At 41.3% G+C, this 25,916-nt stretch overlaps 1 protein-coding gene and 2 long non-coding RNA genes across 4 annotated transcripts in view; 2 read left to right on the plus strand and 1 right to left on the minus strand.

The window, feature by feature from the left end:
- Positions 1-9,027, plus strand: part of AFG1L (AFG1 like ATPase) — a 223,129-nt gene extending 214,102 nt beyond the window's left edge. For both annotated transcript variants that reach the window (XM_047762231.1, XM_047762239.1), the window contains 2 exons: positions 5,589-5,702; positions 7,846-9,027. In XM_047762231.1, the coding sequence (XP_047618187.1) occupies positions 5,589-5,702; positions 7,846-7,974 (243 nt within the window). In that variant the 3' untranslated portion in view covers positions 7,975-9,027. The remainder of the gene's footprint in view (positions 1-5,588; positions 5,703-7,845) is intronic.
- LOC125116749 (uncharacterized) lies at positions 8,482-11,939 on the minus strand. The gene is made up of 3 exons (XR_007132415.1): positions 10,506-11,939; positions 10,057-10,370; positions 8,482-8,545 (listed from the first exon to the last, which is right to left on the minus strand). It is a non-coding gene; the product is annotated as an uncharacterized LOC125116749 (long non-coding RNA).
- Positions 10,152-12,446, plus strand: LOC125116754 (uncharacterized). The gene is made up of 2 exons (XR_007132418.1): positions 10,152-10,212; positions 11,724-12,446. It is a non-coding gene; the product is annotated as an uncharacterized LOC125116754 (long non-coding RNA).
- Positions 12,447-25,916: the final 13,470 nt, after the last annotated feature.

Raw genomic sequence — 25,916 nt, forward strand, 5'->3', positions numbered from 1 at the left:
TCTATGTGTTTTACTATGAATTGCAGAGCCATTGTCCCTCCATTAGAGGCAGTATTGCCTATAGTTAAGGAGTGGGTACTGGGACCAGGCTGTCTGACCTTGAAAACACTCTTAACCTCTTGAACTTGAACTGCCTCCTGTGGAAAAAGGGGGTAATAATGGTAGTTACATTGGAGTTCCAGAGTGGCACAGTGGGTTAAGAATCCAACTGCAGTGGTTCAGAGATGCAGGTTCAATCCCCAGCCTGGCCCAAAGGGTTAAAAGGATCCAGCATTGCTGTAACTGCAGTGTAGGTCACAGCTCTGGCTTGGATTCAGTTCCTGAGCCAGGAACTTCCATAGGCCATGGGTGTGGCTATAAAATGAAAAACAATACTAATAATGGTGGTTACCTTATAACGTTGTGAGGATTAAATGAGCATGTAAAGTACTTAGAACATCCTGTGATATATAGTAAACTTTCAATGAAAGTGAGCCACTATTAATAGTATATACCTGTAAATATATATTTACAGTAAAGTATAATACTGCTTCAAATTAGAGTTAATTTAAATATTGTTTCATTGTTAGATACAAATTTTCCTTCCTATTCCTTGCAAAAAAGTAGAGTGAGCAGTGATTCTAAAATGAAGGGACTTTGAGGGGAGAAGAAAGTCCCAGAATCTGTTGGGAGGGAGAAGTGAGATTTTTTTTTTTAATTGAAGTGTAGTTGATTTACAGTGTTGTGTTAGTTTCTGATGTCTAGCAAAATGATTCAATTTTTTATATATTTTTCTTTTATTCTTTTTCATAGTCTTTTCCATTATGGCTTATTATAAGATATTGAATATAGTTCCCTGTGCTATACAATTGAACCTTGTATCTGTGAATCCCAAACTTCTAATTTATCCCTCCCCCACCCCTTTCCCCTTTGGTAGCCATCAGTGTGTTTTCTATGTCTGTCAGTCTACTTCTCTTTTGTAAATATGTTCATTTGTATCATATTTTATTTTCTCTTTCTTCTTTTTTCTTATAGTTGATTTACAATGTTCTGTCAATTTCTGCCATACAGCAAAGTGACACAGTTATACATATATATACATTCTTTTTCTCACATTATCCTCCATCATAGTGATTAGATATTATGGTTCCTTGTGCTACACAGCAGGATCGGATTGCCAAATGCTATAGTTTGCATCTACCAACCTCAACCTCTTTATATGCCACATGTAAATTATATCATATGGTATTTGTCTTTCTCTTTCTGACATATTTCCCTTAGTATTATAATCTCTAAGTCCATCCAGGAGTTTCCATCGTGGCTCAGTGGTTAACAAATCTGACTAGGAACCATGAGGTTGTGGGTTCGATCCTTGGCCTTACTCAGTGGGTTAAGGATCCAGCATTGCCATGAGCTGTGGTGTAGGTCACAGTTGCAGCTTGGATCCCACATTGCTGCGGCTCTAGCATAGGCCGGTAGCTATAGCTCCGATTGGACCTCTAGCCTGGGAACCTCCATATGCCGTGGGTGCAGCCCTAGGAAAAAAAAAAAAAATCCATCCATGTTGCTGCAAGTGGCATTATTTCATTCTTCTTTATGGCTGAGTAATAATCAATTATACACACACACACACACACACACACACACACACACGCACGCACACGCACACACACACACACACACACACACACCATTTTCATTCATTCATCTATCCATGGATACTTAGGTTACTTCCATATCTTGGCTATTGTAAATAGTGCTTCTATGAACACTGGGGTGCATGCATCTTTTCAGGCTAGCGTGTTCTCCAGATAGATGTCCAGGAGCAGAGTTGCTGGATCATACTGTAACTATTTTTAGATTTTTAAGAAACCTCAATACTGTTCTTCATAGTGGCTGTAGCAATGAACATTCCCACTAACAGTGTAAGATGATCCCCTTTTTCTCCACAACCTCTCCAGCATTTATTATTTGTAGACTTAATTGATGATGATCATTCTGACCAGTGTGAGGTGATACCTCAGTGTAGTTTTGATTTGCATTTCTCTAATAATAAGCGATGTTGAGCATCTTTTCATGTGCCTCTTGGCCATGTGTATTTCTTCTTCGGAGAAATGTCTATTTAGATCTTCTGCCAGTTTTTTTTTATTGGGTTGTTTGTTTTTGTTATTGAGTTGTAGCATGAACTATATGTATATTTTGGAAATTAAGCCCTTGTCCATTGTGTCATTTTCAAATGTTTTCTCCCAGGTTGTAGTTGGCTTTTCATTTTGTTTTTGTGCAAAATCTTATAAACTTGATTAGGTTCCATTTGTTTACTTTTGCTTTTATTTCTTTTGTCTTGGGTAACTGACCCAAGAAAACATTGGTTGATTTATGTCAGAGACAGTCTTGCCTATGTTCTCTTTTAGGAGTTTTATGGTGTCAGGTCTTATATTTAAATCTTTAAGCCATTTTGAGTTTATTTTTGTGTGTGGTATAACGGAGTCTTCTAAGTTCATTGATTTTCATGTGGCTGTCCAACTTTCCCAGCACCACTTGCTGAAGAGACTGTCTTTTCTCTTTTGTGTATTCCTGCCTCCTTTTATTGAAGATTAATTGACTGTAGGTATGTGAGTTTGTTTCTGGGCTCTCTATTCTGTTCCATTGATCCATTTACCTGTTTTTGTACCAATACCATGCTGATTTGATTACTGTAGCTTTGTAGTATTGTCTGAAGTTTGGGAGAGTTATGCCTCCAGCTTTGTTCTTTTTCCTCAGGATATCTTTGGCAATTCTGGCTGTTTTATGGTTCAATATAAATTTTACAATTATTTGTTCTAATTCTGTGAAAAATGTCATGGATAATTTGATAGGGATCACATTAAATCTGTAGATTGCTTTGAGTAGTATGGCCGTTTTAACAATATTAATTCTTCTCATTCAAAAACATGGGCTATTTTCTGTTTCTCTGAATTATCTTCAATTACCTTTATCAATATTCTATAGTTCTCAGCATATAAGTCTTTCAGAGAGGTGAGGTTTTTAATGTTTCCTTTATTCATTCATTCAACAACCTTTATCATGCCAGGCACAGTCCTAAGCACTAGAAATTCATTGACAAGCAAAGCCGAACATGGTACCTGCCTTCATGGAGCTGACAGTCTAGTGTTGAAGAAACACTAATCAAATATGCATGGAACTGAGTGTAAAGTCAGCACTGTAGGAATATTGTCTTGGAAAGAGGGGAGTTGGTGCTGTGAGAGTCCAGGGGGAGAGTGGCTGATCTTAGTCCCTGACAAGGGGGTGGACATAGGAAATTCTGCTGGGGACCAACTGCACTAGAATCATCTGAGCGATTTAAGATCCAGATTCCAGGGCCACCCCATACCCACCTGCAGGTGGGAACCAGGGATGGGGCCTGGAGCCTGCTTGTTCACTCATAAGTGCTGCTCATAAATGCTGAGAAGTGATGGCCAAACTCCATGTGCAGAGTGAAAAGGGGCCAGTGGGGTAGCAAAGGCTTTGTGATGGGCCTGAGCAGGAAGGGCAGCCAGCAATGGCCCTGGTGCAGCACTGTAGGCAACCTGCTTTAGTGGGTGCTCAGTATCTGCTGTATACTCCCCAGGGGGCCATGTGAATGGGGAGAGGCAGGAAGCTGAGATCCAGAGCTTGGGGATCAGTCCTATCACGTGGTTCCTTCTGGGTCACTCATCCAGAGACTCTACTCTGAGATAATCATGTGGGGTCCAGAATATGTCTCAAGGAGGTGGCACTCCCTTTTTAGAGGCCAATGCTTCAGGAAGAAAGTGGAAGAGGGGCACTTGTAGGATCTAGTTGGATCTTAGAGTGAAGGATTGATATATCCTTATTTTTTTTTAGCTTCCAGCTAGGAATACCTTAAAGCTTATGGTCTGTATCCCTCAGTCCCACCCCCGATTCTACTGTTTCACTTCTTAATTAGAAGAAAAAAAGATTTATCTGGCAATATACTAGAATACCAGAACAATTCTCCTAACATTTGTTTTAACTAAATCACACATTTGGAGTTTAAACTCTTTTTTAAAGCATGATTGAAATTATCTTATTTCAGACATTGGGAATATTAAACAGATATCATTCTAGAATATATTCATGGAAATTTGGGAAATAAGGGCATTCTTATCTAAGTAGTGGGAAAAGTGTCATTTCTGATTAAAAGAATTTGTAAGAAGAGGTAAAAGGCCATTTGGATGTGGAAAGACTAATCCTAGACATCAGTACATTATTTCAAAGTATTGGCATATTTACTTCAATAATGATTTTTAAAGGACAGCTGTGAATTCTGAAAACAAATTTAGATCTTCTTAAACATCAGAAAGAGTATAATGTTGTATTTAAACTAGTGGACAGAAAGCTTAGTAAGCTGCTTTTGATATATGATTACCTGTGCACACTCAAACATTTATGTAATCAAGAAATATTAATGTCAGTCTTTTTGAAGGTATCTGGCAGCATGCTGACATAAATGGAGGTTCTGGAAACTCAGGTGTAATTAAAGTAGCAGTGCACTGAACTTAGCAGTCACCTATACAGCAAAGTGCTAACAGTGCAACTAGGGAGTATCTTTGATGCACACGGAGGTGGGCTCCAAACAGTTGGGTGAAAATGTCAACCTCAGATGCAATGGAAAAACCAGAGGACTTAGATCTGGGCTCACGTCATGAGTTGAGACCTTTCCAGGCCTGAAGTTGCCCAATAGAACGTTTGTTCTCTACTTCACAGGGTGGTATAAGCTGTGTGGAAATATCTGGAAAGTACTATGCAATTTAAAAACACCACTTTAAAGAGACTCAGAATATTAGAAAAAATATGGACATGGTCAAAGTCTTTTTTTTTTTTAATATTTTGTTTCAGAAATACATTTGGAAACATCTGTGATCCCAGGCTATCTGACTATAGGTTCTGTGGTTTATCTATTTATATTTCAGAGATATTTCAGGAATAAAAAAAAGGGTTTCCCAAATATTGAAATCTGCTTTAAAGAAGTGCTGTGTTCACTTATTTGTGCAAGATTTTTATTATTAATGAAGAAGATACAGTATAGATGGGTCCTGCCAGTTTTGAAACTTTACAACCATATTTTGCATATGCTTTTTTAAAAGGTGGAGAGAATAATGAAATGTTAGAGTAGCATTAGGATAATTTTAGGATAATTAGCTAAAATTTCTAATTAGAAGAAACAGATTAATGAAATAAGAAACAGTGTCATAGATTGAAGCTTTAAATTATTTTTTTCCTGAAATAAAGATAGGACTTGGAGAAAAAGTATAGAAGTAGAAAGAAATTAAGACTGTTACTTGAATCAAAAGAGTTCAAGGCGTTGTTCTTTTGTAAACATACATTCTGTAAGCTCATGAAAGTGTGTATTTTCACCATGTACCAATTTTGCTTCATATAGTTGGAACCATTTGCAAATGTATATATCACTTTAAAGAGACTCAAACTATTAGAACAAATAAGAACCTTTTAAAAGCAAAAATCCGAGCTCCCTGTATGACAAACAGACTTCTATTTTATGAGAAATTTGTCTTTACTTTCAACACGTGAAAGGTAAGGAGTAACATTGTGTATGCGTTTTCCTGTTTCAGGTGCGTATAATTTGCTCTGCATCAGCTCCCATAGCGAGCTTATTTTTGTATGAACATCATGACAGTGAGTTGGAGCAAAGCAGAATACTGATGGATGATTTGGGGCTGAGCCAGGTAGGCGATATTAACATAATCTCTTTTTATTATAAAACAGCGTAATTGTTTTTGGTTTGATGCATGGCTACATTTTGAAGAAGGAATGCAGTATGTATTTAACCACTGATTTGCTGCTTTCTTCTAAAGCCAATGTAGCAGACAGATTCTCAACATCACTAAATATAGAGAATTACAGGCTTAGAGTGGAAGGCATCTTCCTGATCATTTTTGCATATGATACAAAGTCCAGGGAGGTAGACTAGTAGGCCTGTGGTCACAGCCCTAACAGGCCAGAGCTGGACGCCAGGCAGCATGTCTGGTTCTGTGCTCATTCTGCTACACCCTGCTGCCTTTTCTGGACATCCTTCTTCATGTCTGCTGGATTTGTAGGGCACACTGGATGTACAGTATCCAGCCATGTAGACCACGTGGACCATTCCAGGATCATGAAGTGCCTGGAAAGGCCTTTGACTTAAAAAGAAATCCATAATTCATCTCCGAACCCCCATTCTGTAGACATTTATGGAGCATCTGTCGCCACCAGGCTCTGGACACTGTAGGGAACCACCCGGTGCTGGCCTGGTTCTCCTGGAACTTGGGGTCTGGCGATTTACCCCAGGCCAAGCTAGAAGTGACTTTGCATTTCTGTCTTCTATATGAATGTTACAAGGTATACTTCTCAACTGCAGACATTGAAATATTAGTCAGAAATGTTAAAACTATCTCTAAATTCTTACCCTCAGAATGAGGGCAACACCATCCTCTCAACCCCAGGGGAAAGGCCATTTGGAAGGAGGAAAAAATTCCTTGTTGACGTGAATAGAAATTATGCATTCTCGGGATTTGGGGGAAATGAGGCCAATAACTCTTTAAAAAGTGAACTCTCAAAATATATCTACATGTAGAAATCAATAACTGCTTATAATCCCATTTCTCTAAGAGCAATGCTCACATCCGAATGACTTTGACAATTTGGAAGAATACACTTAAGAGGCTACATCATCTCAGTTCCTAAAGTCCTTTAAACTGTTGACTTTTAAATTATCCTCTGATCAGGGTTCAGATATAGGGCAAAGTAACTCAGCACTTGGGGCTAATGACCTAAGAAGGAATCATGTGGGTACATGACCCATAGCGTCACGCAGTTTTCCAGTAGGTCAGTAATTTGGACTTAGGAGTCCAGAACTTCACTCTGAAAGAGTGTAATAGCAACCCCCCAAGGAAAAAGACAAAAACGCAATGCCTACCTACTGGGCCCAAGCCTGCGCTGGAATCACCAGGCCCAGCCTTTTCCTGGCCTCACAGAGGGCTCCCCAACTCAACCCTCCACCAGAGGATCAAGTGCCCCAGCAACTCAAGACCAAAAGCAGCTCTGGCCTTCCCAAAGGAAGCTCCCAGGCACCATCTCCAGGCCCAGAGAAGATCCTGTTTGGAAGAGTCTCTTCAGAGGTTGATTCTCCGGCCAGTCCTCAGGAGGGGAGGGTGTCAGCCTCTTCCTGATGTGCCAGAACTGCAGGGTTTGCTGTTGCTTATTTCTGGCATGCACTTTTTGAGAAAGAATTCCTTTTCTGTCTGGAATATCTTCCCTTTAGTTTTTTCTTAATTTTTTTTTCCTTTTTATGGCTGCCCCCGTGGCATGTGGAATAGAGGTCAAATACAGGCTAGGAGTCGAATCGGAGCTGTAGCTGCAGTCCTATGCCACAGCCACAGCCACACTGGATCCGAGCCACATCTGCCACCTCCACCACAGCTTGCAGCAACACCAAATCCTTAACCCACTGAGCAAAGCCGGAGATCAAACCCGTATCTTCACAGACACTGCTAACCCGGAACTCCTCTCTTTAGATTTTGTAGAGAACTTTCATCTGAGCAAAAATTTTCTTATTTGGCTCTCTGGGTATTGTTTCAGCTTTAATTGTTTGTCTAATGTTTTTCCTATTATTTTCTCCTTGGTAGTTTGTTCTGTTTATTGAGTATTGGTTTACATTAATCAATTCTCTAGTGATTGTATATGAAAAAAATTTATAAAGCATTTTTATAATCTAAACAAGGAAACCCAAAAGGTTTTTTTTTTTTTTTTTTTTAAGCCTGTAATTCTTTAAATTTTAGTTGTGGCAATTTTAATTGGTGTTGGGTTGTTGTTTTGTGTTTTGGTTTCCAGGACTCAGCGGAAGGACTCGCCATGTTTACTGGAGAAGAAGAAGTCTTTGCATTTCAGCGCACAATTTCCCGACTCACAGAAATGCAGACTGAACAGTACTGGAATGAAGGGGACAGAAGCAAGAAGTAATCATCACTTTCACATGAATAAAACTGGGCAAATGATTGCCGCAGGGAGAACTCTTTATTATGGGACTTGAAGGAATCATTTTCTCATCATTAATTATGCACTTTGTCCTCTGGACCATTTTTATCTTTGCTGTCAAAGATGTAGTGGATTAGTAAGTTAAAGCCATTTTTAGATCTACTTTTTACCTATTTATTTGGCCTTATTTCTGCACCACAAAATTAAAATCAGCGCTCCTGAAGATGAATGCAGGACCAGACATTTTGGCTTCATATTAAGCCACCTGAATGAACCTTGAATACACACACTTAGTAAATGCAGGGTGCCTGGACATCTCCAGCTTTGGCTACATGGTAGTGGCATGATACAAACACATCTTTTACGAATTTAAAACAAAGAAAGCTTTCTGATCTTATTTTAAACTAAAGTCAATAACATTTTAGAATATGGACTTATCTCATGGATTCGGGGGTGGGGGCTATAAACTACACTCGCCTTACAACAGAGAGTATGTTTTTCACTCAGAGTTCATATTTGGCAGGCAGGACTTGATATACAGCAGACATGCAGTTTCCTGAAAGAAAAAAAAAAAATCAAGGATCATGATGCCATAGAATAAGGAAGAAGGCTGTCAAATTCCAACTGACAGGAAGTTTCCCCCAACTCTGACAGCCAGGAGGAGGACAGACACCAGGAATGGGGACCAATGAGAGGGTATCAGGAGAGGCAGAGTCCTGGACACGCCAAGCAACAGAGTGGACTCCTGCTCACGAGGCCTCGGGACCCCAGGGACCGCGGCTCCTTCCTGCTACTCCCTTGCATTTGCTCGGGTCACAGGATGTCACCCCCATCCATGCCTCAGCTTCTGCAGTACCGTGGGCCCAACAATAAAGTGGGAAGAACGCCTGATGAACCTACTTAAATAAAATCCAGTTTGTCCTCCATCAAAGTCTATCCCTGACTCATTCAGATAAAACCTGACTTTGCTAACCATGTTTGCAGAAGGAATTTTGGTTGAGACTCTTATAAGAGTAAATCCCTCTACAAGAAAAGAAAGAGAAAAGAAAATGTGAAATCCACAAACTTTTGTGAAAATCAAATATTTGGGGGGAATAGGCACAGGTGAGTCTGTTCATATAATGAATACAGTTGTCAACATAAGTAAGCTCTTTGAACTATGTAATTTCTAAGTTAATAATCAATCTCTCTTAGTCTATAGTTGACATTAATCTCAGTCAATCAGATGGATAGATAGGGTCCCCAAGTCCAGAGACACAATGAAATCAAGGCTTCTGAAAATTAAATGTGATTTTAAAATATTTTTATTGAAGTAAAACACTGAGTTCAAAAAAGAGGTTAAATAGGTTATGAGAGAGAAAAGATGGGGAATAACCACTGTGTGCCAGAATTATTGCTAGATATTTATTATACTCAGGCAAAAAATTATTCCTAGAGAAACAACATCATCATCCTATAGAGAAGAAAACCGAGGCTTGGAAAAGTAGCTTGACCCAAGATTCAGAGTTTACAAGTACAAAACTCATGTACTGTGTTTTATACCACACCACTTCTATAAAAGTGAGATCATTTTAAATAGTGGTTCTTTTTTGTTTAACTCAGTGAAAATGAATTTACAATAGAACCATTGCTTTGAACTCAATAAATATAAAATGTACTGTGCTAATCAAATTTGTGCATTTTCAGTGGGATTTCAAATTTTAGTCATAAGGCAATTATTTTCATTTCCCTGAATATATTTCTGGTACCTACAAGTGTGCAATAGCATAATTTTTAAATTACTTGGAATTTTGAGAAAAATTTAAATATTACTTGTAAAATATGTAAATGGATGTACTCATATCCATTTATTTATTTAACATTATTTAAGAAACATCATGCTTTATATGTACTGGGCATGGTTCCAAGTGCTTTATAAATAAACTATTTTGATCCTTATAATAATTCTATTTTACCATTTGTGGATGGGAAGCTGAAGCACAGAAAACAGGTACAACAACATACTGAATTGCTAAGATGTACATGGGAGTTAGTAAAATGATCAAAACACTGATTTAATAAACTTACATGTAATTGCCTCTGTCCTGAAAATGTTCTTCCTACTCTGAGTAACTTGAACCTGCATTTGCAGCCTCTTCATCTGGGATTAAAAACACCCAGAGGGATTAGGGTCCTGGGGCCTGGTGTTTGGATTCCTGATTGACTGTGGGACTCTGTCTGGTGGTAAGTCTGTGATCTTGATCTTATAAGTGACTTTCATTAGATCCACTAGCCTTCTAAGAAATCACTTGCTGGTAGATAAGGATTTTCTTTGGAGATGAGTTTATAAGTTTTTCTTCAAGGCAGATTCATTTTTCCCATTGGCATAGCAGTTCATTTTCCTGGAACAGAAATTTTAAAGTAATATAATCTGTCCTCTTGTTAAGTATCTGCTGCCTCTCAAACAGCTTTGCACCAGAAACTTCACATATGTCACCTCAGCTGGTCACTCAGCCCAATCAAATGTGTCTACTGACCTGTTTGTAACCTGTGATGGTGTGACACTCCAAGAGGACATCTGTCCATCTTTTGTGCTGGCTCAGGAAGTCTTCCGGAGGTTGTCCTGAGAAGTTTCCTCTCTCAGGGCTGTACTTGTCAGGAGCCCAACAGTTGAAACCTGATTTCTCTGATGCACCTGCTCTTCTTTTCCAAGTACAATGAGAAGGGCTCTGGATCTGGTTCTGCCAACTTTTGCTTTGTGACCTTGATTTAGTGCTCTGAGCTTTTATTTTTTTCATCCATAAATGAAAACAATAATACTCATTTCATAAAGTTATTCTGAGGATAGTTGGTGGAAAGCATTTTGCAAATGGTAAAGGATTAAATATTAGTTGTTATTGATAGTAAAAATTATGATCAGAAAGCAGCAATAAATGCCTCATCCGCTTGGCATCATGGCTGCTTGAATGCAAAGCAGGAGACAGCATATCCCAACCCAATAGTTTCTAGCAGAAGGAACGAGATGCGCATCACATGGCTAGACACCAAGGGCACAGAATTCTGGCTTAATGAGATGCTGCAAAGACAACCCATTCTTTCAGGATTCATAGAGAAAATGGATTGTTGTTTGTTGGACATCAAAGATTTCCCAGAAAGAGGGCACCATCTTGTGGTCATTGGGATGAACTGACAGAAGAAAAAAAAAAAATGTCCAAGAATCACACAAGGTTGGAGGACAGAGGCTTTCAAAATTGCAGTTCCAGGCTTAGGTCCCACCGTGGAGAGTCAGATGCAGGTGGTGAGATGCAGGGCCCCAGGTTGGTACCTGGTAACACTCGGCACCAGATTCTGAGGTGCAGCCAGGGTTGATAACTGCTGCTCGGGAGCTCTTACCTGTGACCACACAGTCAGTGAGCAAAGTTTGGCCTATGTAGATCACCTGACTCTATACCAGAGTATAGAGTCTGCACATCCCTAGAAGCAAAAACCATTGCTGTGATGCCTGGAGGACCTGGAGCCTGGAGCCACTGGCACACCAAAGCCTCTCATGGGCCTCACTGCCACCTCCTGGAGCCTGCTGCTCTCCTCCCTTCCTCTGCTTCTCCTCCCCTAGACTCTCAGGCTTTCTCCACCCCCACAGATAACAGAAAATAGCTAACCTAGCCAGACATCCTGCTTTGCAAAGCACTGGGTTCTACCCTATCATTTCATCCTCAGCAGTTCTCCAAAAATGTGATCATCCCTACTTCCTACAGGGAAATGGAGGCTCAAGGTGACACAGCCAGGAAACATGTCTTCTAGACCCAAATCCTGTGCTAATGGCCTTGTCTGTCACACCACTACTAATAATGGCCCTCGTTTCTTGAGTCACTGTGGACTGTGGACCTCGAGGGCTGGAGTAGGAAAGATGTGGATATAGGGGCATGTACAAGGGGGCTGTTCCTCACAGCACGGAATAGGATGGCAAAGAACTAGAACACAGAGGCAAAACTTTGAAGTACCGATTGGCGCAATCACCACCAGCCGGTCTTTTTGTCTGATGAGAAAACTGAGTGTCAAAGAGATGAACTACCAGAGGCCACTGGGAGTCTATCACGAGGGGAATGACTGAGGAAGGTGGACTCTGCTTGCAAGGGAATCCTCTGCAGCATCAGAAGCAATGAACCGTGTTTGTGTATGGCGTCGTGGACAACACTCAGATGCCCTCGATGGAAAATTGGATTCAATGCCATTAATATAAGTTTGGAAACCCACATATAAAATAACACTAAATGTCTTTCTAGGGCACAGAAAATTGAAACATATTTATGGAAATAGATTAGAACATACACTAGAGTGGATGCTTATGGGAGGAAGGCAATGAGATTGAATCCAGTGGAGGAGAGAGGAAAAATAAAAAGGCTGCTTCCTATGGGCAACTGATGTCAAAGTGTCACTAACTGAGGAATATGAACAATAAAACTTGATGCGCCAGAGGTCCCTCAAAAGAGAGAAGAGTGGAAGATATTTTTGGCAGCATCATAGGACTTTCTTCAGCACACGGGGGCTCCAGGGAGATGCAAAGACAATAGATGTTTTGGGGATTATTGATGGGGGTTTGTAGAAAGTCTCTGCAGGGCTGGGACCAATGCATAGCAAAGGAAACCATAACCAAAATGAAAAGACACCCTATAGACCGTGAGAAAACAGTTGCAAATGATACAACCGACAAGAGCTAAATTTCCAAAATATATAAACATCCCATACAACTCAATATCAAAAAAACAACCCAATCAAAAAATGGGCAGAAAATATAAGTAGACATTTATCCAAAGATGGCCAACAGGCATATGAAAAGACACTCAACATCACTCATTAGAGAAGGCAAATCAAAATAAAATGAGCTATCACCGCCTCACACTTGTCAGAAGGGCCGTCATCAAAAAGACCTCAAATAGGAGTTCCCACTGTGGTGTGGTGGGTTAAGAATCCAGCTGCAGCAGCTCAGGTCACTGCCAAGGCAGGGGTTCAATTCCCAGCCCAGTGCAGTGGGTTAAAGATCCAGCGTGTATAAATATATTATTCAGCCGTGGAAAAGAATGAAATAATGCCATTTGCAGCAACATGGATGGACCTAGAGATTATCATACTAAGTGAATAAGACAGAGAAAGACACACATCACATATTACTTATATGTGGACTTTAAAAAAATCATCCAATAAACTTATTTGCGAAATAGAAATAGACTCACAGATATAGAAAACAAATTTATGGTTACCAAAGGGAAAGGGGTGGGATAGGGAGGGATAAATTAGGAGTTTGAGATTAACAGACTACTATATATAAAATAGATAAAAGGGCCTACTCTATAGCACAGGGAGCTATATTCAATATCTTATCATCTATAATGGAAAAGAATATGAGAAATTACTTATGTATATATGCATATAAATCTGAATCACTGCTGTGTACTTGAAACAAACACAGCATTGTAAATAAATTATTCCTTTTTTTAAAGTAGAATAAAAAGTGTTTTTAAAAAGTCTGTGCAGGAGTTCCCATCGTGGCGCAGCAGAAACAAATCCGACTAGGAACCATGAGGTTGCGGGTTCGATTCCTGACTTTGCTCAGTGGGTTAGGTATCCAACACTGCTGTGAACTGTGGTGTACGTGGCAGATGCGGCTCAGATCTGGTGTTGCTGTAGCTCTGGCATAGGCCGCCAGCTACAGCTCCGATTTGAGCCCTAGCCTGGGAACCTCCATATGCCTCAGGTGTGGCTCTAAAAAGACAAAAGCCAAAAAAAAAAAAAAAAAAAGAAAAAGTATGTGCAGATGTGGGAGAGAAGGGTGCTAGTGGGACCCTGGGGAGGTGTGAAAAGCTGGGGTGTCAGCACAGCAGAAGAGCTAGGGTGGAGGAGGGGACACTGGAAAAAGGGAAATGACCCCACCTTGTGGTCACAGAAGGGGAGTTAGGGACCTGAAGAAGGTAAGGAACTTGATAGCAGTTATCAAATGTCTCAGGACCACTTTCTACTCTTCAAATTATGGAAGACTCCAAAAAGGTTTGATTTATATGGGGTATGTGTGTATGTGTTTGTATTTAACTGTATTAGAAATTAAAATTTAGAAATTGTTAAATATTTAATTCATTTAAAAAATAAACTCAGTACATGTTATATAAATAGCATGATGAAAAATACCTATATGTTCCAAAAAAAAAACAAAACCAATTTCCTGAGAAGAGTGGCATTATTTTAAATTTTTTGGCAAATGTCTGGCTTAATAGACTGTAGATTAGATTCTTTTATCTGTTTATGCAATTCAATTTGTTGTGATATTGCATTGTAGCTTCCAGAAAAGTCAAATATTTACTTATGAGAGAATGAGCATAAAAAAGGTGAATAATGTCTTAGTAGTAATATGAAAAAGAGTGTCGACTTTGAGATTCACTGAAAGAGTCTCTAGAGCGCACTTTGACAAGGTCGGGTTTATTTCTAATGAGATAAAGATTGCACTGGGCCCTTTGGAGCCCTGGTGTAGAGAACTGGAATGGGAGGGGGGTTTGGAGTGTGGGGAAGGGTTGGGGCTAAACTGGGGTAGGGGTGGGAATTTGAATACCCTATTCAAGGCAGTCAATGGATTGAAATCAATCTCTCTCTCTATCTCCTGCTGCCCTGAAGCTTTTAGCACTTTGCCACCCCAGCCTCACCCTTATAACTCCTTCCTAGTTCTCGTGATTCTTCTCTCTGAATACTTAGGGTTCCTTTTCCTTTTCTTATGCACTGAGTTCTTTCTTGGACCCATTAAAAATGATAATTATAAAAACACCTAATATTATACAAGGCACTTTCACGTGTATCATCTTCTTCACAGTCTTGATTTCTGCAGCTACAAATATCACCTGATGCCAATAACCCCCCAATATGTATTCCCATCCCTGACTCCCCCAATCTCCTTTCCAGCACTTCCACTGCTCTTTAGTGTTCTTTAAACTCACTACGTCTAAAATGGTACTGACCTCAACCCATTTTTCCAAGCCTGCAATATCTTCATGAAATGTTACTGTCTCAGGCACTCATGCAGCTGCAAAGCTCTATTAATTGACAAGGGCCAGTGAAGAATAATGGATAGACATTAGAATTGTGTTGATGCATGATTGAGAAACAGTAAGTAGAGTAAAATACATATAGTGCCAGACACGACTTGGTGGCTGGCTGGCATTTGGAATGAGCAGCACAGCTGACAATAGGAAGATAGGAGCAGTTTGCACAAACATGTTCCCAGTGCTGTGGGCCTGTCCTGAGTGCTTCTAGAGTAACTGGATCGGGTCTGGAGTCTCCCCAGTCCTCATCATCCACCTCAGGGCTGAGGATAGCCTGGAGTTTTATAGAACGAGGCTGGCCTTTGGGAGTGCAGTAGATAGCCGATGCTTCTCATTCCTCTTGTTCATTCTTTAATTCACTGAATGAATACTGTTTAAGAGCTTCTTATGGTGAGGCACTCTGCTAGATGTGGGATATAATGATGTAAACACTTTTAAAATAGTGGTTATTTTGATAGAAGAAGTTCTGTGTTGATTATACTGTTTCTTAATGAAATCTCACCAATCTAAATAAAAGTAGAATCTCAAGACTGACAGAAGAATGAGACTCTCCTGACTGGAAGCAGCTTCTCCATAGTCTGGCTCCGGCAAGGATGACTCATACTTGTTGAGTTTCTCCAAATCAGAGCTAAGACAAAGACTTCATTCATGTTTGGGGGAATACAGATAATAAAGTCAGAAGATACTTGGAATCTAGATGAGTTGGCTAATAACATTTGATTGTCTTCACTATGCAAATCCCCTTTGTTTCTGCTCCACCTCCACATTCCAGACTCCCTCTCTGTCTCCTTCCACAAAGGGCTGCTCTTATAGACGCAAAGAGAGTTCCAGGAGCTTCCCTGGGAAGAGCCAGGTCCATAAAGAATGCCCTGGCTTGCCCATACCCAGTTCTCCTCTCCTTCCAAATTTACAGGACAGTCATACTCCCTGGCTTCTGGCAGTTAGGCAAAGACATGTGTCACTTCCAAGGCAAAGTTTCTAAGCTGGTTTCTAAGTTTCTAGATGTCTCTTCTCTTGCCACGAAAAACCTGGAAATATTATGTGCAGGCAGATACACCCAAGTTGAACGTAGCCTGGAACGGTAAGCCACCCATGGAAACCCATGGTGGATGTTGCATGAGCAAGAAATAAAATTATATACTGATAAGCAGTGGAGATTTTTAGTGGCATTTGCTATTGCAACATAATGTAGCCTATCTAGACTGTGTCTCAGGACCTGACTCTTTCCTGAGGATTGACCCAAGGAAGGCGTCTCTCTTCAGCTTTATTTCCCAATACATGTGGTGTGACCCTGGGAAGGCTGACAGTATCAGCACGTCTCTGTATCCTCCAGGACGCAACATTCATGCATATGCTCTAACTGTCCCCACCAGCCCCCCTACATTTATTTTTTTAATTAAAAAAATCGTTTTAGGGCCGTACTTGTGGCATATGTAAGTTCCTGGGCTAGGGCTCAAATCAGAGCTGCAGCTCCTGGCCATAGCCACAGCCAACAGCAATGCCAGATCTGGGCCACATCTGTGAGCTACACCACACTTGCAGCAACGCTGGATCCTTAACCCACCGAGTGAGGCCAGGGATCAAACCCACTTCATTACGTACGCTACATCAGGTTCTTCACCCACTGAGCCACAAGGGGAACTCCCCGACTGCCTTTCTTAGTTTCAAATGCTTACTTGCTTTGTTTTTGTGTTCTTGGTCACCGGGAAACTATTATATAGACAGGTTTAAATTTATCCTATTACCTTAAACTCATTCTTGCTCACAATCAGGTGGCCAAGAAAGCTGCTTCAATTTATGTAGTGCTTGGAGGTCAGCCAGTTTTAAAACTCTAAGTAGCTGCAAGTTATAAAAATCATCTGGAGTTTCTGTTATGGGGCAGTGGAAACAAATCTGACTAGGAACCATGAGGTTTCGGGTTCGATCCCTGGCCTTGCTCAGTGGGTTAAGGATCCAGCATCACCATGAGCTGTGGTATAGGTGGAAGATGCGGTTCGGATCCAGTGTTGCTGCGGCTGTGGTGTAGGCCAGCAGCTACAGCTCTGATTCGACCCCTAGCCTGGGAACCTTTATGTCCTGCCAGTGCGGGCCTAAAGAGCAAAAAAAAAAGAAAAAGAAAAAAAAAGAAAAATCACCTGCTCAAGTATACAGTCTTTGCCCAGAGAAAACCACTTTCAGAGATGAAATGAATCTCACCAAAGAGGAAAAGGTAGAGCATAAAAACAAGCAGCACTAGGAGTTCCCATCATGGCTCAGTGGTTAACGAATCCGACTAGGAACATGAGGTTGTGGGTTTGATCCCTGGCCTTGCTCAGTGGGTTGAGGATCCGGCGTTGCCATGAGCTGTGGTGAGGATCATAGACGCGGCTTGGATCCTGCATTGCTGTGGCTCTGGCATAGACTGGCAGCTACAGCTCTGATTGGACCCCTAGCCTGGGAACCTCCATATGCCATGGGTGCGGCCCTAGAAAAGACAAAACAAATAAACAAACAAACAAAAACCAAGCTGCGCTAGAGCACATGCTTATCCTGACTCACAAGGAATCTAGACACTTTGCTCATCAGATGAAGTAAGGATCCAGAGGCAACTGACAGAGGGCTGGCGGGACAAGAACAGGGCACTGGTTAGGAGTGCGAGACCCTGTACTTCTCTGCTCTGCATAACTTTGGACAAGTCACTTGCCATTACTCTTTGGGCCTCATGCATAAGGTTTTTTTCTGTGGAGCTCTGATATTTATAATTTGATTAAATATATGAAAAATGTTTCATGTACTGAGCAAAAATGTTCAATAACTCATTAGAGAAATGCACATTAAAACCACAGTGAACTACCACTTCCCACCCCTAGGACGGCTAGAATCAAAGAGACAGCTAAAAACAAGTGTCAACAAGGATGTAGAGATACTGGAATCCTCCTGCATTACTGGCAAAAATGGAAAATGGTGCATCTTTGGAAAACTGCTTCGCAGTTCCACAAAATGTTAAACATTTAAAGTTACTATATCATCCAGCAATTCCACTCCTAGGTATATACCCAATTGAAATGGAAAATATGTCTCCACAAAAACTTGTACATAAATGTTCATAGACAGCATTGTCCAAATTAGCCCCAAAAGTGAAATAACACAAACATCCACCAACTGATGAACTGATACACATAATGTGCCATATCCACACAATGAGTTATTATTCAGCATTTTAAAAATGAAGCACCGATCCACGCTACGACGCGGATGTACCTGGAGCACATTATGCTAAACGAAAGAAGGCAGTCACAAAGGCCACATGTTGCATGATTCCTTGTCTGTGAAATGTCCAGAGTGGGCAAATCCATAGAAACAGAAAGTAGGGCCTAGAGGTGGTGGCAGGAATGAGGAAGATTTGCTGACACATACAGGGTTTTTTCCTAGGGGTAACTTCAGGGGGTCTGAAATTAGATTGTGATCAGGATTGCACAATTCTGAGACTATACTAAAAACTGCTGACCTGTACACTTGGGTAGGATTTTATGGTATGTGAATTATATCTTAATAAAGGTGTTAAAATTGTGTACAGATCTTCATTAATCATTCATTCATTCAACATTCACTTGTTTTCTACACTGTGCCAGGGGCCGGGCACACAGAGGTGACTGAAACAAACTCCCAAGCCATGAGGGGCTCCTGCCCTTTTGAGGACAGCACATAGACAATGCAGTGTGACAAGACCCCTCCCTCCTGTCCAGGAGATTAACTGAGTGTAGAGAAAGTGCCGATACCCAGGGCAGAGTGTGATAAATACCATGAGAACTTGCTTAGTGCACTGGGAATCTGAAGAGGGAGGTAGAATGACTTGACTGTTTTTCTTCTGGATGGTCATTTGGTCCTCCCAGTCTTAACAGTTTCATCTTTAGAACCCCAAATTGAGGGTGCCTAGTATAAAAACTGCTGCTATCATCAAAATGTGCCCCTTGTTTTGTACTAATAACCTATCATTTTTAACCAGATTGGGAAACATGAAGAATATTAAATTCAATCTCTAAAGAAGTATCAGTTGATTTCTGTTGATTAGCATAACATAGTCTGTAGAATTAAAAATAATTGTTTATACATTTGTGGTACAGACATAATCAGATTTAACAGCACAAAAATAATCCTCAAAATATAAGTTTGGGGCAAAACAGACACCATGTATGGGCGGGCAAACCCTGGTCGGGATTCCTGCAATGAACCCCTGCTGTGAGGAGGCGGAGAAGGAGCTGCTGGGAGAGGCTGGAGAGGAGGAGAGGGGCAGCACAGTGACTCCAGAGCTGCTGTCAGGCCACCAGTTGGAGGGCTCCAGGGTGGCCTTCTGATGCCAGCTGAGAGCAGGTCCTTCTTGCTGCTGGAACTGGTACGACAGCTCCTAGGGGATTTCAGGGCAAGGCTCCTCATTTGGGGCCGAACTGGGTCTGCAGCCTGTGTGGCCTCTAAACCAGCTTGACACCTGCCTCAGAAAGAGCTTTCTCCTCCAAGGCTCTGAGCTGCTCCAGATTGTGCCACTGAGTTTCAACCCTTTCAGCTCGGCCTCAAGGCCAGAAACTGTCACCTGGCGTTTGCTGCAGGGCTGGGGCAAGGTGTCTGCACCCAGTGCTCTACCTGCGTTGAAAGCTGGCTTCTGCCTGGTCATCCCCTGCGGAGCACAGCGCCTGCTTTCTGCCTCCCTCCGCCCTCTCGCCAAGCTCCACGGGGTAGGATGGGTCCCGCTGGGACCAGAAGACACTGTCTGGGTTCACAGCTCCGTGGCGGGGCCAAGCCCAGTGTCTGTGAGCCTTGGTTTTCTCACACATCAGGAGGACGACCTTGCTGTTTGGAGTCAGACAGACCTGGGGTTAAGGGCACACCCTCTCAGGTGTGATGGGGACGAGCACGTGGCACAACCAGCATCCGTCGGACGATAATTGTCATCCATGATGCCCTTCCTAAGAGACTCGCTGGTTCACGGGCTGCCCATTCCTTCCCATTTTTCAGACTGGCACTTTAGCTCTCTCTGAAGGATGAAAGAGGCGACCTGAGAGGCTGCCCAAGAACTCAGAGGCCCAGATGGTGGCTGCTGCCACCCCTGGACTCCTGCCCCCCACCCTGACTGGGGCAGCTTGGTTCTCACCCTCAGGCTGGTGTTTGCTTTTGCGCTTCTTCTGCAGTAGCGCGAGGGGGGCTTGAGTCCCGCCCTAGTGCAAACCTTCCCCTGTGGGTGGGATTGCGCAGGAGCCCGCTGGCAACGTGATTATGTGAAGAAATGGCCTCATTCTCTGAGTTGTGGGTTCCACCAAGAACCTAGGACAAATGCTCAGAAACCTCTCCTCAAGGTACTGGAAACAAGGCCAACTTCTGCACGCAGACCTTTAAGGCCTTTGCATGGATTCTTGCATGGCCCGCGGACCCCACGTGGTCACTCCGCGACTGTGTGCAGCGACCTCTTGCAGGAAGGGAAGGGGGGCTCAGAGTGCCTGTCTGCTCTCTGGAAGCTCACAAGTTCAGGCTGTCCTCAGCCCGGGCGCCGCTTCTGGAGAGGCTGAAGGTGCAGAAGAGACTGAGGACCTGTGCTGACCTGCTCCAGGGAGGCCAAAGGCCTCAGCCACCCCTGAGGCCCTCAAGGTGTTAGGCATGTTCAGGGAGAGTCTGGCTTAGTGTGAACGTTATTATCAGCAAATGGTAAGTAAAATCTTACATTTCTTTAAAGTATTTTTCTCACAGTGATGAGCTTTGCAGCAGTAGAATGAACCATTGATATTTTTTGCTGGATGATGCTAGAAGATAATTTACATATTGGTCCCCAAACCTACTGAACCAGCAGAATCAACTGGGAAGCCGGGTACAGACTATTGGACCCCACCCCAAACTTAGTGAATCTTCCATGAAGAAGCCTAGAAAGTCGTATTTTAAAGAAGTGCTCTCAGGAGTCCCCCTCATTGCTTAGCGGTTAACGAATCCAACTAGGAACCATGCGGTTGCAGGTTCCATCCCAGGCCTCGATCAGTGGGTTATGCTCAGGCGTTGCCAAGAACTGTGGTGTAGGTTGCAGACGTGGCTCAGATCCCGCGTTGCCGTGGCTCTGGCATAGGCCGGCGGCTACAGCTCTGATTCGACCCCTAGCCTGGGAACCTCCATATGCCATGGGTACAGCCCTAGAAAAAAACAAAATAAAATAAATTAAAAAAAAAAAGTACTTTCAGAGAAACTGTGATGAACTAAGCTTGAGAAACAAAGACTTCATATCTTTAACATTCCTAAAGAAATTTGTGGAGAAACCACATACTCAAAAGTTACATAAGCAAAATATTTTAATGTATTTATTAATTCTACCATGTTTTTCCTATAAGTCATCTTTGAGAGGTGCATAAAACACAGGAAGATTGTTTAATAAAAGTAAATAGAAAATGAAATTAGTTAGATATAAATAGGCATTAAACTAAAGCTGCCTGGTAATCTCATACATCAAATTTCACTGGAGCAATTTCCTCCCTCTCTGTCTCTCTCTCTCTCCCCACCTCCACCTTTCTTTTTTCACATAGTGGATTTGGGATAATCTCAAATTGGACCATTTCATCAAACTGACCTCATAACAAGTTTGCTTGTTTGTTTGTTGTTTGGCCATATCTGTAGCATGTGGAAGTTCCCAGGCCAGGGACTAACCCCAGCTACTGTAGTGACAATGCTAGATCTTTAACCTGCTGCACCACAAGGGAACTCCCTATAACAAGTATTTTAAGAGGACCTGGGTGAAGTCTTTCACTCAGTACTTGTGGTCGGTGATCACAGCAGCCCTGACTCTTCTATTTGTGTGTGGAGGGAAGAGGGAGAGGGGAGGGGATGATAGTGAACAAATCAACATAAAAATAAACAAGAAAACATCAGGGTGTTTAGTGCTGAGACAAAAAAGAAGGGTTAGATGATTGAGAGTACCTGGGCTCCTCTCAGTGAGGAAGTCAGAGAAGCCCTTTGAGGAGGTATCATCTGAATAGAAAGAACCCTGAATAACATGGGGACCAGCTGTGTTACCCTCTGGGGAGGGCATTACAGGTAGAGGGAAGCTACTCCCAAAAACCGTAATAAGGGAGGACCATATTAGTGGTGTAGGAGGAATAGGAATAATTATCTATGAAGCCACATATAATGACCTTTTTACCCATTAGGCAAAAAAAAGTGGGTTTTTAAAAAGTAAAATAGAGTTAATTTACAATGCTGTGTTAGTTTCAGGTGTACAGCAAAGTGTTTCAGTGATATATAAACATATGACTGAACATATAACTGGAAACATTATTATACATTATTTTCCAGATTCTTTTCCATTAAAGGTTATTCCAAGATATTGAACACAGTTTCTTGAGCTATTCAGTCTGTCCTTGTGGTTTATGTATTTTATATACAGTAGGGTGTATCTGTTAATCCCAAATTTGTCATGTATCTCTCCCTTGCCCCTTCCCCTTTGGTAACCATAAGTTTGTTTTCTATGTCTGAGTCTATTTCTGTTTTGTAAATAAGTTCATTTGCAACATTTTTTTTTTTTAGATTCCACATACAGGTAATGTCATGTGATATTTGTCTTTATCTGGTTTACTCCATTTAGTATGATAATCTCTAGGTCCATCCACATTGCTGCAAATGGCAATATTTCATTCTTTTTATGGCTGAGTAATATTCAGTTGTGTCTGTAGACCAATTGTCTGCCAATGGGCATTTAAGGTGCTCCCATGTCTTGGTTATTGTAAACAGAGTTGCTATGAACATTGGGGTGCCTGTATCTTTTTAAATTAGTGTTTTCATCTTTTCCGGATATATACCCAGAAGTAGGATTACTAGATCGTATGGTAACTCTATTTTTAATTTTTAAAGGGACCTCCATACTCTTTTCCATAGTGGCTGCACCAGTTTACATTCCTACTAACAGTATAGAAGGGTTCCCTTTTCTCCACACCCTCTCTGCATTTATTGTTTGTAGACTTTTGATGATGGCCATTCTGACTGGTACCTCACTGTAGTTTTGATTTACATTTCTCCAATAATTAGTGATGTCGAACATCTTTTCACAGGCTTGTTGGCCACCTGTATGTCTTTGGAGAGATGTCTCTTAAGATTTTCTGCCCATTTTTTGATTGGGTTGTTTAGGGGTTTTTGATATTGAGTTGTATGAGCTATTTGTATATTTTGGAAATTAAGCCCTTATCAGTTGCATCATTTGCAAATATTTTCTCCCAGTCTGTAGGCTGTCTTTTTGCCTTGTTGATAGTTTCTTTTGCCATGCAAAAGCTTGTAAGTTTGATTAAGTTCCATTTGCTTATTTTTACTTTTTTTTCTTTTGCCTTGGGAGACTGAACTAAGAAAGTATTGCTGTGATTCATGTCAGAGAATATTTTGCCTATGTTCTCTTCTAGGAGTTTTATGGTGTCAGGTCTTATTCTTGAGTCTTTAAGCTATTTTGAGAGTTTTGTGTGTATATGGTATCAGGGTGTGTTCTAACTTCATTGATTTACATGTGGCTGTCCAGCTTTCCCAACACCTCTTGCTGAAGAGACTTTTCTCTGTTGTATATTTTGGCCTCCTTTGTCAAAGATGAGTTGACCGTAGATGTGTATGCTTGTTTCTGGTGTCTCTATTCTCTTCCATTGATCCATAGTCTATTTTTGTGTCGATGCAACACTATTTTGATTATTGTAGCTTTGTAGTATTGTCTGAAGTCTGGAGAGTCATGCCTCCAGCTTTGTACTTTTTCCTCAGCATTTCTTTGGCAATTCTAGATCTTTTTTAAAATTATTTTTTATGTTATTATTATTATTTTGCTTTTTAGGGCCACACCTGCAGCATATGGAAGTTCCCAGGCTAGGGGTCGAATTGGAGCTACAGCAGCTGTTGGTCTACACCATAAACACTGCCACAGCAACACTGAGATCTGAGCCATGTCTGCAACCTACACCACAGCTCATAGCAATGCCCGATCCCCAACCCACCTAGTGCGGTCAGGGATGGAACCCGCATCCTCATGGGTATTAGTCAGATTAGTTTCCACTGTGCCACAACAGGAACTCCACGGCAATTCTAAGTCTTTTATGATTCCACATAAATTTTAGTACCATTTGCTCTAATTGTGTGAAAAATGTCATGGATAATTTTATAGAGATCAGATTAAATCTATAGATTGCTTTAGGTAATATGGCCACTTAACATTAATTCTTTCAACCTAGGAGCATGGGATATCTTTCCATTTCTTTCTTTTCTTTTTTAAATTATTACCCCAATACAATTTTTTTTCTAGTGTACAGTATGATGACACAGTTACACGTACGTATATACATTCTATTTTCTTACATTATCATGCACTATCATAAGTGACTAGACATAGTTTGCATCTTTCCATTTCTTTGAATCATATTCAGTTTCCTTTATCAGTGTTTTATACCTCTCAGCATATAAGTCTTTCACCTCCTTGGTCAGATTTATTCCCAGGAATATTATTTTTTGGGGGGACATACTTTTTAAAAGGATTGATTTTTATTTTCTCTTTCTGATATTTCACTGTTAGTGTAAAGAAATGTAAGAGACTTCTGTATGTTAATCTTGTATCCCACTACCTTGCTGAATTTGTTGATTAGTTCTAATAGGTTTTATGTGGAATCCTTATGGTTTTCTATATATGGTATCATGTCATCTGCATATAATTACAATTTAACCTCTTCCCTTCCAATGTGGATACCTTTTATTTCTTTTTTCTTGTCTGATGGCTGTGGCTTGGACTTCCAATACTATGTTTGAATAGAAGTGGTGGGACCAGGTATCCTTGTTTTGTTCCAGATTTTAGTGAGAAGGCTTTCAGCTTTTTACTGTTGAGTATTGTGTTGGCTATGGGTTTGTCATAAATAGCTTTTATTGTGTTGAAATATTTTCCCTCAATGTTCAGTTTGGTGAGAATTTTCATCATGAATGGATGTAAACCTTTTTATTAAAACCCCAGTATATCTGGAATTCTGACAGAATGCTACCACAATGTCCTAGCCCACTACCTGTGGAATTTTTTAGTTTGTCCTTGTGAGTGACATGTCCATCTATGCTTTCTCCCAACAAGCCCTCCTCCTTGATGACATCTCCTAAAGGGCACTTCATCCTCTTCTCTCTATCTGTTCCCCTTGTTTCAGTGGTACAAAAATCTATACCACTGAACAGAATGCTGCCTCTCTAGGAAGCCTTTCTTCAACCTTCTAGGGAGAATGAACGCAAACCAAAAGTCTTTTATTACATTCTCCCATACCCTTTCTTGCATATCTCCAGCAGCTCCTACTTCATATTCGCCTGGGGTGTATGCCATCCCATATTTACACCCGCCACACCCCAGTACGGGTGGCAGGCTCAAGAATAGGGTCTGGGCTTTATTCATCTCTGAGCCCTACTGCAGCTGGGTCTGCACAGGCATCTGCACATCCCAGGGCTCCTGGCCAACAAAATTCAGTATCCCTTAATCCAGTGTCATGGAACTGCTGAGCTTTGCTCTCCCCTGTGCTGGGTTCTTGGGAGGGATGGGAAGGACCAGGCTCAGCCCCTGTTCCTAAAAAGCTTAGAAATGGTAGGGCGGGGCAGGCAAGGCTAGCATCCTGAAAGAACTACCAAGGGGCAGTGGTCTCCAAACGTGGGAGCATGCACACCAGAGGAGCACATGAGAAGCCCTGGGATGCAGGAAGAAAGCATAAAAAATTCTATTTTTTGTGTTGTTTATTTAAAATTTAGAACTAAACTAAAACTTAGAAATAAACATTATTTTACTCATTTTTTTTGTCTTTTTGTCTTTTTTGTTGTTGTTGTTGTTGCTGCTGCTATTTCTTGGGCCACTCCCGCAGCATATGGAGGTTCCCAGGCTAG

This window comes from Phacochoerus africanus, chromosome 2 (genome assembly GCF_016906955.1).
Source record: "Phacochoerus africanus isolate WHEZ1 chromosome 2, ROS_Pafr_v1, whole genome shotgun sequence".
Classification (NCBI taxonomy): domain Eukaryota; kingdom Metazoa; phylum Chordata; class Mammalia; order Artiodactyla; family Suidae; genus Phacochoerus; species Phacochoerus africanus.